At 38.4% G+C, this 14,626-nt stretch overlaps 1 protein-coding gene across 1 annotated transcript in view; it reads left to right on the forward strand.

The window, feature by feature from the left end:
• The window catches only part of ATP2A3 (ATPase sarcoplasmic/endoplasmic reticulum Ca2+ transporting 3), a 254,440-nt gene that overhangs the window by 199,330 nt on the left and 40,484 nt on the right, over positions 1-14,626 (forward strand). The window contains exons 19-20 of the mRNA XM_075852856.1: positions 14,130-14,247; positions 14,409-14,526. Coding sequence (XP_075708971.1) covers positions 14,130-14,247; positions 14,409-14,526 — 236 coding nt within the window. The remainder of the gene's footprint in view (positions 1-14,129; positions 14,248-14,408; positions 14,527-14,626) is intronic.

Consider the following 14,626-nt stretch of genomic DNA (forward strand, 5'->3'; position numbering starts at 1 on the left):
CCTGTGGGGTCTAAATGCTCACTATAAACCCTGGAAAGATTCCTTAAGGGTGTAGTTTCCCACATGGGGTCACTTTTGGGGTATTTCCACTGTTTTAGTCCCTCAGGGGCTTTGCAAATGCGACATGGTACCCGAAAAACATTCCAGCTAATTTTGAGCCCCAAAAGCCAAATAGCGCTCCTTCCCTTCTAAGCCCCGCTGTGGGTCCAAACAGCAGTTAATTACCACATATGGGGTATTGCCATAATTGGGAGAAATTGTTTTTCAAATGTTGGTGTTCCTTTTTCTTCTTTATTTCTATGTTTTTTCAGAAAAAAAAGTAGATTTTCATTTTCACAGACTAAATCCAATAAATCTAGCAAAAGGCCAAGGTGGGGTCAAGATACTAACTATAAACCTAGATAAATTCCTTGAGGGGTGTAGATTTCAAAATCGTGTCACTTTTAAGGAGTTTCCACTGTGTTGGCACCACAAGACCTCCTCAAACCACACATGGTGCCTAAAATATATTCTAAAAAAAGACCCCAAAATCCTCTAGGTGCTCCTTTGCTTCTGAGGCTGGTGTTTCAGTCCATTAGCGCACTAGGGCCACATGTGGGATATTTCTAAAAACTGCAGAATCTGGGCAATAAATATTAAGTTGCGTTTCTCTGGTAAAACTTTGTGTTACAGAATTTTTTTTTATTACAAATTTTTGGCCAAAAAATTTAATTTGTAAATTTCCCCTCTACATTGCTTTCATTTCTGTGAAACGCCTAAAGGGTTAAGAAACTTCTGAATGCTGTTTTGAATACTTTGAGGGGTGCAGTTTTTCAAATGGGGTGATATATGGGGTCTATCTAATACATAAGTCCCTCAAAGCCACTTCAGAACTGAACTGGTCCTTTAAAAAATAGCCTTTTGAAATTTTCTTGAAAATGTGAGAAGTCGCTGCTAAAGTTCTAAGCCTTGTAACGTCCTAGAAAAATAAAAGAATGTTCAAAAAATTATGCAAACATAAAGTAGACATATGGGAAATGTTAACTAGTAACTATTTTGTGTAGTATTACTATCCGTTTTACAAGCAGATGCGTTTAAATTTAGAAAAAATGCAAATTTTTGCTAATTCTCCCCAAACTTTGTTGTTTTTCACAAATAAATACTGAATTTATCAACCAAGTTTTCCCACAAACAAAGTACGATATGTCACGAGAAAACAAAATCACTTGGATAGGTTAAAGCACTCCAAAGTTATTACCACATAAAATAACACGCCAGATTTGAAAAATGGGGCTGGTCCTCAAGGCCAAAACAGGCTCAGTCCTGAAGGGGTTAAGGACATCTCTTACTTTTTTTAGTGTTCTGCCATTTTTTAGGAAAGCACGTTTCATACGCTGCACATGTCCGCTGAATATTACAGCTGACACTCTGCTCTAATGGCCAGAATCGGACATAACTCTGATCCTAGCTGTTTAATCCCTTCGATACCGCAGTCAATAACGACTGCAGCATCTAAGCCAATAGAAAGAGAGGGGCGGACCCCATGACAACCCATCGCTGCGACACGATAGCGGAATGCCAATTGTTGTCACGGCAAACAGAGGGGCCCAGTGAAGGCCCCAGGTTTCCTAACTTTGAGTTCCTGTTAAGCCCTGTAATAAGTGGCAGTTAAAAAAACACAATATACTACAATACAGGGGATATTGTAGTATATTGTTTTAGCAATCTAACAAGTGCTGGTTTAAGTCCCCTAGGCGGACTAATAAAAAAAAAAAAAGTTAAGGATCCGTTAAATTTAAAAAAATTATATACCAAAAAATATTAGAAGTTTAAAAAAAACCTTTTCCAATTTCTTCTAAAATTAATGTAAAAAGATTAATAAACATAATTGGTATGGCCACCTCCAGAGAAGTCTGAACTATTACAATATGAAAAATTTTAACTCTCATGGTGAATGCCACAAAAAATAACGAAATAAAAACACCACGATTTCTGTCTCTTAGTCACCTCGACTGCTACTAAAAATGTTTAAAAAGAGTCCTATGTACCCTAAAATGGTACCAATAAAAACTACAGTTCTCACCGCAAAAAAACAAGCCCTCCCACATCTCCATCGACATTAAAATAATAATGTTCGGGGTTTCAGAATATGGTGAAACAAAATGTATTTATTTTTTTTAACAAAAGTAGTAAAACATAAAAATAAATTTGGTATCGCCGTAATCATATTGACGCGTAGAATAAAGTTAACATGTCATTTTTACCGCAGAGCAAAGTGTGTTAAAATCGAAACCCCCAAAAAAACTATGGGAAAATTGAAAAATTATTTTGTGGAATAAAAATAAATGGTGCCATTAAAGAGGCTCTGTCACCAGATTATCAAATCCCTATCTCCTATTGCATGTGATCGGCGCTGCAATGTAGATAACAGTAAATTTTATATTTATGCAAATGAGCCTTTCTAATGGACAACTGGGCGTGTTTTCTCATTTCCAACTGGGCGTGTATTATGTTTAACATCTGGGCGTGTTTACTTGTTTTACTAGCTGGGCGTTGTGAATAGAAGTGTTTGTCAGCATCATATGTCAGCATCATACACTTCTATTCACAACGCCCAGCTAGTAAAACAAGTAAACATGCCCAGATCTTACAAACACAATACACGCCCAGTTGGAAATGAGAGAAAACACGCCCAGTTGTCCATTAGAAAGGCTAATTTGCATAAATATAAAATTGCTCATAACTTGGCCAAAATGATCGTTTTTAAAAAAAAAACAACTTTACTGTTATCTACATTGCAGCGCCGATCACATGCAATAGGAGATAGGGATTTGATAATCTGGTGACAGAGCCTCTTTAAAAACTACAAGTCATCCCGCAAAAAAACAAACCCTCACACTGGCCATGTCAATGGAAAAATAAAAAAGTTATGGCTCTTGAAAGGCAAGGAAGTAGAAAATGGAAAAATGGCCTAGTCATTAAAGGGTTAATTAATAACAAAGGAGTCTAAACCCATCTCTGAATGAGTCTAAAAGCTGGAGATTCATTGTTGCACAGCTGTGCCATTGGGATCACATGATCAATCATCTGTCACATGTAGGGGAAGCTACTAAATAACGTATTATCGGAAGGCTGAAAAGGATGGAACCCCTAATATATATTCGTGAGCATTCACAAGACCGACATATGAGAATCAGGGGTATTACAATGTAAATAACATTGTGCATTATAAATGTAATGTATCATTCTAAAATGATTGCTTCGAACACTTTTGACTTGTACAAATAAAACCTGAATTATAAAATATATATATATATATATATATATATATATATATATATATATATATATACACACCCCATACCTATACAGGGGTGCAGTTAAAGTGGTGCAGAGTTAGCGGTTGCACCAGGGCCCTGGTGCCAGAGTGGGCCCAGAGGCTCTACCACATAAGAAGAGACCAATATTATAATTGGCACATGGTAAATGGGTTGCTCTGTTACAGATTTTGCACAAGAGCTTCAGAAGTCCCTGTACTAGGGCTGGGCAATTGAAAAAAACAAAAAACGTCTGCTATCCACACCTCCATCACACATACACAACCACCCACCATGCCAAAATCAGCTGACCATGGTCAGTGCGGAATCTTGATATTGTATATGGTGTTAGTAGGGCACTACCTGGTGCTTCGTTAAATGTTCAGCATAGTCGGTGGCACAGTAAATATTCAGTCCTATGGCAGGCACTGGTGGAAATGAAAGCTGTATTATCATGTTGTGGGTTCCTCATCCTTCGTAACCTGGTTGCCGTATGACTACAGCACTCGTGTAACAAGCTTCTATAAAATACCCAAACGTTGCACCCTGTACCCAGCCTAGTTGAGTTGGAAGATTACTGAATACTAGATCAGGCGATTTTTTTAACTGAATTACATCTTGGAAATACAAATAAGCTGGTGTCCGTTTTTTTTTTTGTTTTTTTTTAACACATCCATAGAAATTCATTCCACTTTAAGAAGCCACCACAATGGTGACTATAAGTTTCTGAGACATACAATCTTGGTGAATCTTGTTGAATGGTAAATGTGCATTTTACAGTCATGAGTCCTATGTAAGGTAAAATTGTACATAATTTCCCATGCTATAAATAGTAAACGGATACATTTCACATTATTTCTGAATTCTTGATATTATCGTTGAAAACAAACTATTTGATATTACGTTTGTACAGATTAGAAAGAGATTTGTTGTTCTCTAAGTGGCATTGGATGTTACCATATAAAGTAATTGTTGATGTTGACATCAGAGTTTTGACATTAGAATGAAATTAACCACTTAACCCCTTCAGGACTGAGCCTGTTTTGGCCTTGAGGACGAAGCCGATTTTTCAAATCTGACGTGTCACTGACGTGTCACTTTATGTGGTAATAACTTCGGAATGCTTTTACCTATCAAAGTGATTCTGAGATTGGTTTCTCGTGACATATTGTACTTTATGTTAGTGAAAAAATTTGGCCGATTAAATTCAATATTTATTTGTAAAAAACACCAAGGTTTGGAGAAAATTTGCAAAAATTAGCATTTTTCTAAATTTAAATGTATCGGCTTGTAAAACAGATAGTAATACCACACAAAATAGTTACAAGTTTACATTTCCCATATGTCTACTTTGTTTGCATCGGTGTTTGAACATGCTTTTATTTTTCTAGCACGTTACAAGGTTTTGAACTTTAGCAGCGATTTTGTTTTCAGGGACCAGTTCAGTTCTGAAGTGACTTTGAGGGCCTTATATATTAGAAAGTCCCCATAAATCACCCCATTTTGAGAACTGCACAACTCAAAGTATTCAAAACAGCATTCAGAAAGTGTTTTAACCCTTTTGCCGTTTCACAGGAATTAAAGTAATGTAGAGGTGAAATTTACAAATGTAATATTTTTTTTGCCAAAATTCATTTGTAACTAAAAATATTCTGTACCACAGAAGGTTTTGCCCGAGAAATGCAACTCAATATTTATTGCCCAGGTTCTGCAGTTTTTAGAAATATCCCATATGTGGCCCTAGTGTTGTAATGGACTGAAATACAGGCCACAGAAGCAAAGGAACACCTAGTGGATTTTGGGGCCTCCTTTTTTTTAGAATATATTTTAGACACCATGTCAGGTTTGAAGAGGTCTTGTGGGGCCAAAACAGTAAGGACCCCCCAAAAGTGACCCCATTTTGGAAACTACACCCCTCAAGGAATTGGCTAGTTAGCATTTTGAACCCACAGTTTTTTTTTTGCTAAATTTATTTGAATTAGTATGTGAAAATGAAAATCGACTTTTTTTCCCTGAATTTTTTTTTTTACAAGGAATAAAGGCGGAAAAACACCCCAACATATGTAAAGCAATTTCTACCAATTATAGCAATACCCCATATATGGTAATAAACTGCTGTTTGGACCCACAGGAGGGCTCAGAAAGGAAGAAGCACCATTTGGATTTCTGATTTTGCTGGAATAATTTTCAGTGCCTTGTCACGTTTGCACTGCACTGGAGGGACCAAAATAGTGGAAACCCCCCAAATGTAATCCCATTTTGGAAACTACACTGCTCAAGGAATTTTTCTAAGGGTAAAGTTAGCATTTTGACCCCACAGTTGTTTTGCTGAATTCATTGGAATTAGTCTGTAAAGGTAAAAATCTGCTTTTTTTTCTGAAAACACTTAGCCATTTTTAATTTTTACAAGAAATAAAGGAGAAAAAGCACCCCAACATTTTTAAAACAATTTCTCCCGATTACGGAAATATGCCATATATGGTAATAAACTGCTGCTTGGACCCACAGCGGAGCTTAGAAGGGAAGGAGCGCTATTTGGCTTCTGGAGCTCAAATTTAGCTGAAATGGTTTTCGGGTGCCATGTCGCATTTGCAAAGCCCCTGAGAGGCTAAAACAGTGGAAACCCCCCAAAAGTGACCCCATTTGGGAAACTACACCACTTAAGGAATCTATCTAGGGGTATAGTGAGCATTTAGACCCCACAGGTCTTTTGCAGAATTTATTAGAATTAGGCCGTAAAAATGAATATCAACATTATTTCCACTAAAATGTTGAATTTTTTTTTCAATTTCACAAAGGATAAAGGAGGAAAAAGCACCCCAATATTTGTAAAGCAATTCCTCACGAGTATGGCAATACCCCAAATGTGGTCATAAATGTTTTTTCATTAGAAAGTAATTTACCCTTTCCGGACTGAACCATTTTTGCTTTTTCGTTTTTCCCTTCCCTCTTTCCAAGAGCCATAACTTTTTTATTTTTCCGACAACAGAGTTGTGTGATGGCTTATTTTTTGCGGGACGAGCTGTCATTTTTATTGGTACCATTTTTTAGTACATACAACTTTTTGAGTACTTTTTATTACATTTTTTGTTAGAGCCAAGGTGACCAAAAACAGCGATTTTGGTATATTGTAATAGTTCTGACTTTTACGGACGCAGCGATACCAATTTTGTGTATTGTTTTAATTTTTTTTACATTAAAAATGTGAAAAGGGTTTCTTTTTTGGACTTTAAATATTTATTTAATTATTTTTCACTAATATCTATTTACTTTTGTTTTTACACATTTAATTAGTCCCTCTAGGGGACTTGAACCAGCAATCAGTAGATCGCTGGTACAATACACTGCAATACTAATGTATTGCAGTATAATGTCATTTTTACAGTCTCCTGTAAAAGCGCGACCGCTGTTCCTGTCCGTTAGTCCTGGGTGTCAGCTCTAATACACAGCTGACACCCGCAGTGTATGGCGCGGGCTCAGCGTGTGAGCCCGCTCTATACATCACCCCCCACACCATGACATGCTATGTCGTGGTGCGCAAAGGATTAATGCGCAGCGGATGGTGCAGAGTGAAAATTGCAATTTTCCACTGATATGCCATTTTAGTGCACAGTATGTTATGCCAAGTTTGTGCCACTGAAGAAAAATAACCTCCTAAAATATTAACCGGGTTCTCCCGGGTATGGCGATGCCATATCGGTGGACGTAAACTGCTGTTTGGGCACGCTGTAGGGCTCAGAAGGGAGGGAGGGAAAAGCATTTGGCTTTTGGAGCGCAGATTTTAGCTTAGTAGTTCTGTTTGGCGTTTTGCTGGTATTTCAGTTTATACTGTGGGGGCATATGTAATCTGTGCGGAGAACATCAGGACATAATAAGGGTCTAATAATGGGGTAAATAAATAATAATCCGGAGATATGTGGCTGGTGTCGCACTGATAAATGGTGCCCAATTTTATCCGCTTTCGGAACACTGCACATTTTGCATCGCCATATTCTGAGAGCCAGAACGTCTTTATTTTTTCTCCACAGGAGCTTTGTGAGGGCTTATTTGTTGCGGGACAATCTGTAGTTTTCATTGGTACCATTTTGGGGTACATGCGATTTTTTTTTTAATGATTTTTTTTAATCACTTTTTATTCCATTTTTTGGCAAGCAAGGTGACTAAAAACCATCAATTCTGACAATGTTTTCTATTATTTATTTTTTTTTTTTTTATGGCATTCATTATGCGCTATAAATGACAATTTTACTTTACACTGAGGGTCGATATGATTACAGCGATACCATTTGTATATAGTTTTTATATGTTTTGCAGCGTTTGCGCAATAAAATCACTTATTTATAAAATTTATTTTTGGTGTCCCCATATTCGGAGAGCCATAACTGTTTTATTTTTCAGTCCAAAAAGCTGTGTAAGGGCTTGTTTTCTGCGGGACGGGTTGTAGTTTTTCTTGGTATCATTTTGGGGTACATGCGACTTTTTGATCACTTTTTATTGTATATTTTCCTAGGAGTGGTGACCAAAAAATAGTGATTCTGGCATTGTTTTTTTACTTATTTTTTTGCTGTGTTCACCGTGTGGGAAAAATAATGTTATCGTTTTATAGTTGGAGTTGTTACGAACGCGGTAATACCAAATATGTGTACTTTTTTTTAATGTGTTAAGTCTTTTATTATAGGAAAAAAATTATTATACGAAAAAAAGCAGTGTTTGTTTATGTAACTTATAACTTTTATTTTTTACGCTTTTTTTAATTGTCCCACTAGGGGACATTTAGAAGCTGCTAGAGCACATTACACTACCTACGTTGGGACGTGACAGTCACTCTGACAGGAAGCCTATGAGGACCAGCCGGAGGCTGGTCCTCATAAGCTTCCGTACATGGCAGCCCGGAGGCCATTGTCTGGCCTCCAGTTGCTGTGACAAGGATCGCCAGGCCCCGCAAATGCATGTGGTGGGCTGCCGATCTGCTCTAAACCTCTTCAATGCGGCGATCGCAATCGACTGCTGCATCTAAGGGGTTAATTGACGAATTCAGCGGCGACGGGCCGCTGATCGGCAACGGGGAGAGCAGGACAGACACCGTGCACAGTTAACCGCCGCTGAGGTGTAGTGTTGCGCGGCGGTTAACTGTTAAAGCGCGGACATAACTGACATAACTGCAAATTTACTGCTCACCTGGACGTGCATTTACGCCAAGGTGCGGAAAGGTGTTATTGACCAGGCTTGAAAAGGCCTTAATGACCAGCTAAATTTTTTCGGTGTTTGCTTATGCCTTTCAGCAGCAATAATTACTTTATTTTTTCATTGATGTGGCTATATGAGCTCTACTCTTATGCTGGCGAAATTTTTATTTTTTTTCTGTGCAGTTTGGAGGGGGTGTAGAAAAAAATGTAGAGAGTTATATAATTTTATTTTTTGCGGCGTAAATATTGCAAAAAAACTATTTTCAGCATTGTTGTTTTTTTAATCTCGTTTACGTTTCATGCTAAATAACCTGTTAAATTAAATCTACTTACATTTTTTTTAATCACATAAAAGGTTTATTATTTTTTTACTTACACTCCTCAACATTGAAATTGCAACACCAAGAAGGAAAAGTTTTGGAATTGTAGAAATCACATGACCGATAATCATGTTAATGATATGCAAATGATAAAAAAAAGGAAATAAAATATTCTCAAACATAGAGTATGAACGCCACGTGCATAAATACACGCGCTTACGTGCCCTTGTCATTCTATCAATGAGGTTTTTAATGGTTGTCTGAGGAATGTTATACCACGCTGAAAGTATTTGGGCACGCAAATCATCAAGATTGTCTGCTGACGGCTCCCTTTGCAATTGCCCCAAATGACATTCCAGATGTGCTCGATGGGAGATGAGTCCAGAGACGCTGCAGGCCATGATAGCCTGTTTAGGCCACACAGGCTGCTCACTGTAGCATGAGAAACATGCAGCCTGGCATTGACCTGTTGAAAAACTTATTCTGGGACACTTTGGAGAACTGACCGTACCACTGGTTCCACGACCAAATCAATGTAACACCGAGCTGTTAGTGTACCTGAAATGAAGACTAGAGGGGTCCGGCTACTATACATTATGCCACCCTACACCATAATCCCAGGAGTAGGACCGGTGTGACGTTCCCTTGTGAAGGTCTTTTCATGGAGTTGCCCACATGGTCTCCAGACCAATCTCCAGCTATCATTGCGTCTGAAACAAAAGCGGTGACTTATCGCTGGAGAGGATAGACCTCCATTCTGTGCACCATGATAGCCTTTGAGAGCGGTGGCGCGTGGTCAATGGAACACCTATAGCTGAATGTCTGGCTCGTAGCCCAATGTCATTCATATGCCTTCTGATGGTTTGTATTGACACTGGTAGCCACTCGAGGGTTGGGATGTGACATCCAATTTCACTTGCAGTACAGAACGGATCACTACGCGCCATTTTTCTGAACTGACCGTCCGTCCATGCAGAGGTTTGCCTCCGCCATTCCCATTTAGTTTTTGTTCTCCCAACCTCCGGGACACACAACGTTGAACATTGTTGACTTCTCGGCCTAGGCGCGTAGTGATAAACCAAGGTCTCTCCGTTAAAGGAATCTGTCCCTCTCAGTTTTCGACAAGTGGCGATAACTGGCACGTGGAGGAAGAGGAGGCATCGCACAATTACTCCACACCACTTGAACTGATTTTTGACGTTTCATGTGGCTAAAAAAAGCTTTTCTTTCAATCTGGATTTTATGCCCCTCCCACTTGCCACAGATAGGCGCTAGGTGCTCGAAAATTTGATTATTTGCAGATCTTAGCGACACCTGCTACTTCCTCGATTTGCATAACCTCAAGGCTTGCCCTTCTAGGTGTTGCAATTTCAATGTTTAGGAGTGCATAATGTATTCGCATACTCCTGTATGCTGAAACATTATACTGTCATTATGACACAGGCCGCTGTTGGGGCAACACATAGTGTGCCCTAACAGCAGGCTTATAGAACAGACAGCCCTGGGTCCTTTCTAGGATTCCCCCGGTCTCCCATCGAAGAGGAGTCTCCCTTGATCATGCTGCGAACTGCGGTGATCGAAGGATTAAACAGCTGAGGGTCTGAGTTTTTTTTCCAGTCCAGATGTATTCAGCAGGCTGCTCTAAGTTCAGGAACTGTTAGTAACCGCTCCTTCTTAGAGAATGAGCAGTCACTGGAGCGCTCAGAAGCCTTTTAAATTGGGGACCTGCACACCCCCCCCCATGAAAAGACAGAGGGGCGGTCGCTATAGGGTTAAACTTGAAATGCTTTCCAAATATTATTATGGAATAAAAAGATCCTTTATTTAAAACCTAGTGACAGTACAGTAATTATTAGTTAACCACTTTCCTAAACAGCCAATTTTCAGTTTTTCTTTTTCGTTTTTTCCTACCCGCCTTCTGAAAGCCATAACTTTTTTTAATTTTTCCATCAGTCGACATAAGGCTTGTGCTTTGCAGGGTGAGTTGTAGGTTTTCATGGCACCATTTAAGGCGCCCCGCACACGGCTGGCCGCGAACAGTCACCTGCATTTGCCGGCTGTGCTCCCGTTATAAAGTATGGGAGAACGGTCCGTAAAATTAAAAAAATAGGATATGTCCTATTTTTTGTGAATAATTTCTACGACCCAGACAGACACCTTGTAAATATACGGAAAGGTGTCCGTGGTCCACAGAAATGAATGGATCAGTATTTTTATATGCAATTACGGTCTGCAATTGCGGATTAAAATTACGGTCGTGTGCATGGAGCCTAATGTAGCATATCATGTTCTGGGAAACTGAAAAAAAATATTTTGTGGGATGAAATGGTCAAAAAATTGTTTCGTTTTTACGCTGTTCATCATGCGGTAAAAACGACATGTTAATTGTATCAACCCATAGAATAAAGTTACGGCAATACCAAATTTATATAGTTTTTTGTTTTTTTTATGCTTTGCTACTTTTACAAAGAAAAGGGTTTTGTTTAAAAAAAAAATAAAAAAAAAAAATTTTTTTGTTGCCACATTCTGAGTCATAACTTTTTTTAGTTATTCCGTCGATTGAGCTGTATGAGGGTTATTGCGGGGAGAGCTGTAGTTTTAAGTGGTACCAATTTGCAGTACATGCTACTTTTTAATCACTTTTTATTGAAAATTTTGAGGAGCAAAGGTGAGCAAAAAACAATTCTGGTGTTTTTTAAATTTATTTATTTTTACAGCATTCACCGTGCGGGTTAAATAACACTATATTGTAATATTTCTGACTTTTGCTGATGCAGAGATACCAGTTATGTTAATTTTATATTTTTCGTTTTTTTTTTTTTAACAAAAATGGGAAAGGGGGCCTTTTTGAACGTATACATTTTTTTCGTACATTAGAAAAACCTTTTTCCAACTTTTTTTAAACTTTTTTTTAAGAACCAGCAATTATTGGATCGCTTGCATGATATACTGCAATACTTATGTATTGCAGTATATCGCTATAATAACTGTCTCCTATGAAGCCCTCATAAGAGTACAAACATGGCAGATATTGGGGTCTCATTAGACTCCCAGGCTGCCGTAACAACCATCGGCACCCCGCGCTCGGGAAGGGCAGGTGGTAAGTCGGAGGTGGCCGCCGCCTCTTTTCAACCGCTTGGATGCAGCGGTTGCTCTTGACCCCGGGATCTAGGGTTAAACGTCCAAAAGTTTTTTTCTTTGATTCCGCCCGATGCAGTGAGGTGTCTGCTGTAACATACTGCCGACACGTTCTCAGTGTGGGGCAGGCTTAGCCCACTCCATGCAACCCCTTAACACCTTTTACGTACAGTTACGTGAAAATGCGTTGAGTTTAATTTTTCTCGTATGATTTGCTTACTGGTTTTATTTTTATATTTATAAAACAATTAACAAATAGCTGGAATATGAAGACATATGGGGGAATGCAACAACATTTCCCAGTAAACTTGCAAACACTTAAACTAGAAACTGCGCCCTTTGGGCCCTTTTTACCACGTTCTCGACATTTTTCAACAAAGTGGACAGAGCTTCTCTAATTAGACGTGGCCACCTGCAGCTTGACGAATGTACTATAATTTACACCAAAAACTGGCATCAATTTTAGTGGAAATCTACCCTAGCTCCAAGCAATTCGCTGTAATCTGTGGGGGATCCTGGCAGCAAGTGTTCAATTCAGGTTTTCCAATTATAGTCTGTGGCTGTCCTTGAGGTCTCCAGTATAAAGCCGGGCCGAGTAGAGATGAAGTGTCATGGCATTTTTCTAGTGCTGCTGGCACTTAAATCTAGCAATCAGCAGGGGTTAGAGCAGTTGGACCTCAGGAAATTTGAGATTGGTGGCATATCCTTGCAATAAGCCACCAAGGTGTATAATAAGACAACCCCTTTAAAGTTACAAATAATTAAGTTTTACTTAATACTTTGTACGGATGATCTGAGTAGTCATGAGCGAATTGTTTCAGCAGTCTCTAGGTTTCTCATTTCCGGAGTCGGCTTGTGATTTGCCTTTCATTTGGATGCAATGGGCAACACAATTTTTCCAGATAAAGTCTGGCAGATTTAAGAGAATAATAGGTAAACTGGCTCAACGATTTTATTCTTGGGACTAGTGAATAAGGCGAGACAAGATAGTGAGTATGGGAAAAAAAAAAATACATAGCTAAATTTAAAAAAAATGGATTCTATGTTTGTGAATATGGGCATAATATACATAATTATCCTTTTTTTTATTTTTATTGATTAAACCTACAGTACTTTGTAAAAGTATTTGCCCCAACCTGATTTCTTCTTGTACTTTTGCTTATTTACCATGTTTAAAAGTTTCCGATCATCAAACAAATTTTTCATGTAAGATAAAGACAACACAAGTAAATACAAAATGCCACTTTTATAAGGTCATTTCATTTATTGAGGATAAAGATTAATTTAAAACCTATATTGCCCATGTGAAAAAGTAATTGCCCAACTAAACCTTTAATTCGGCTACATTGGAGGGTTTTCGAGCATCAACTGCCCTGTCTTGTCACAGAATATCAAAAAGATTCAAGTCAGGACTTCGACTCGGTCACTCCAAAGCCTTACTTTTGTTTCTCTTGAGCCATTCAGAGTTGGAATTGCTTGTGTGGTTTGGATCATTGTTCTGCTTCATAACCCAACTCCGCTTTAGGCCACAAACTGATGGGCCTATATTCTCCTTCAAGATTTTCTGCTAGAGAATAGAATTCATGGTTTCATCAATTATGAGAAGTAGTCCAGATTCTTCAGAAGCAACGCAGCCCCAGACCATCACACCACCACCACCACCACCATGTTTAATGTTCTTATGGTGGAATGCAGTGTCAGCTTTACGCCAGATATAATGGGACACATCTCTTCCAAAAAGTTCCACCTTTGACTCATCAGTCTACAGAATATCTAAAAAGTCTTGGGGGGTCATGTAGATGTTTTATTAAAATTGTGAGACAAGCCTTTGTGGTTTTTATGGTCAGCAGTGGTCTTGCAATTCTCCCATGGATGCCATGTTTGCCCAGTTTCTTTCTTATTGTGGAATTCTGTACATTGACCTTAACTGAGGCTATTGTGGCATGGAGTTCGGTTAGATGTAAGTCTGTGTTCTTGGATGAGTTGTCGATGCATTCTTGGTGACATTTTGTAAGGCCGGCCATTCCTAGAAGAAATCGCAAAAACTTTTATTACAGCACTGTACTAATTGTTAATTTTTTCCGATGCATTTCTAGCCATTTGTACTTTCTTTTTAAATAAATGCGTGAATGTACAAACTACATCAGACATATTCTGCATCTTAATATATGTCCTTTTCATAATTACAGCGTGTCTGAAAATCAGTCATTATTAAGGATGCCACCATGGCTCAACATCTGGCTTCTAGGTGCCATTTTAATGTCTATGGGTCTACACTTCCTTATACTGTATGTGAAGCCAATGCCGGTAAGTACAGAACCATAATACCTTATTGGAAACTCCCCAATTTAAACTAAAACCTTTGTTGTACATCATAGACCTTTCTACGAATAGAAGCAATTTATTGAAAATTGCATACTATTTATGGCTATTTAATTTTAAATATTGTTGCCATTTTATATCTGCAGCTTATTTTTCAAGTAACTCCTCTGAGCTGTTCTCAGTGGCTGGTAGTTATGAAGATCTCATTGCCTGTTATTCTGCTTGATGAAGGGCTCAAATATATTTCACGGCATCACTTGGATGGTAAGTACTGTTGCTTTACATCCGTATTTCTTCATACATGTCTTAAAGCCTAGGTTTATATCATCGTGTATCGGTTATAGTCACATACTGTTTTTACATA

This window comes from Rhinoderma darwinii, chromosome 2 (genome assembly GCF_050947455.1).
Source record: "Rhinoderma darwinii isolate aRhiDar2 chromosome 2, aRhiDar2.hap1, whole genome shotgun sequence".
NCBI classification, from domain to species: domain Eukaryota; kingdom Metazoa; phylum Chordata; class Amphibia; order Anura; family Rhinodermatidae; genus Rhinoderma; species Rhinoderma darwinii.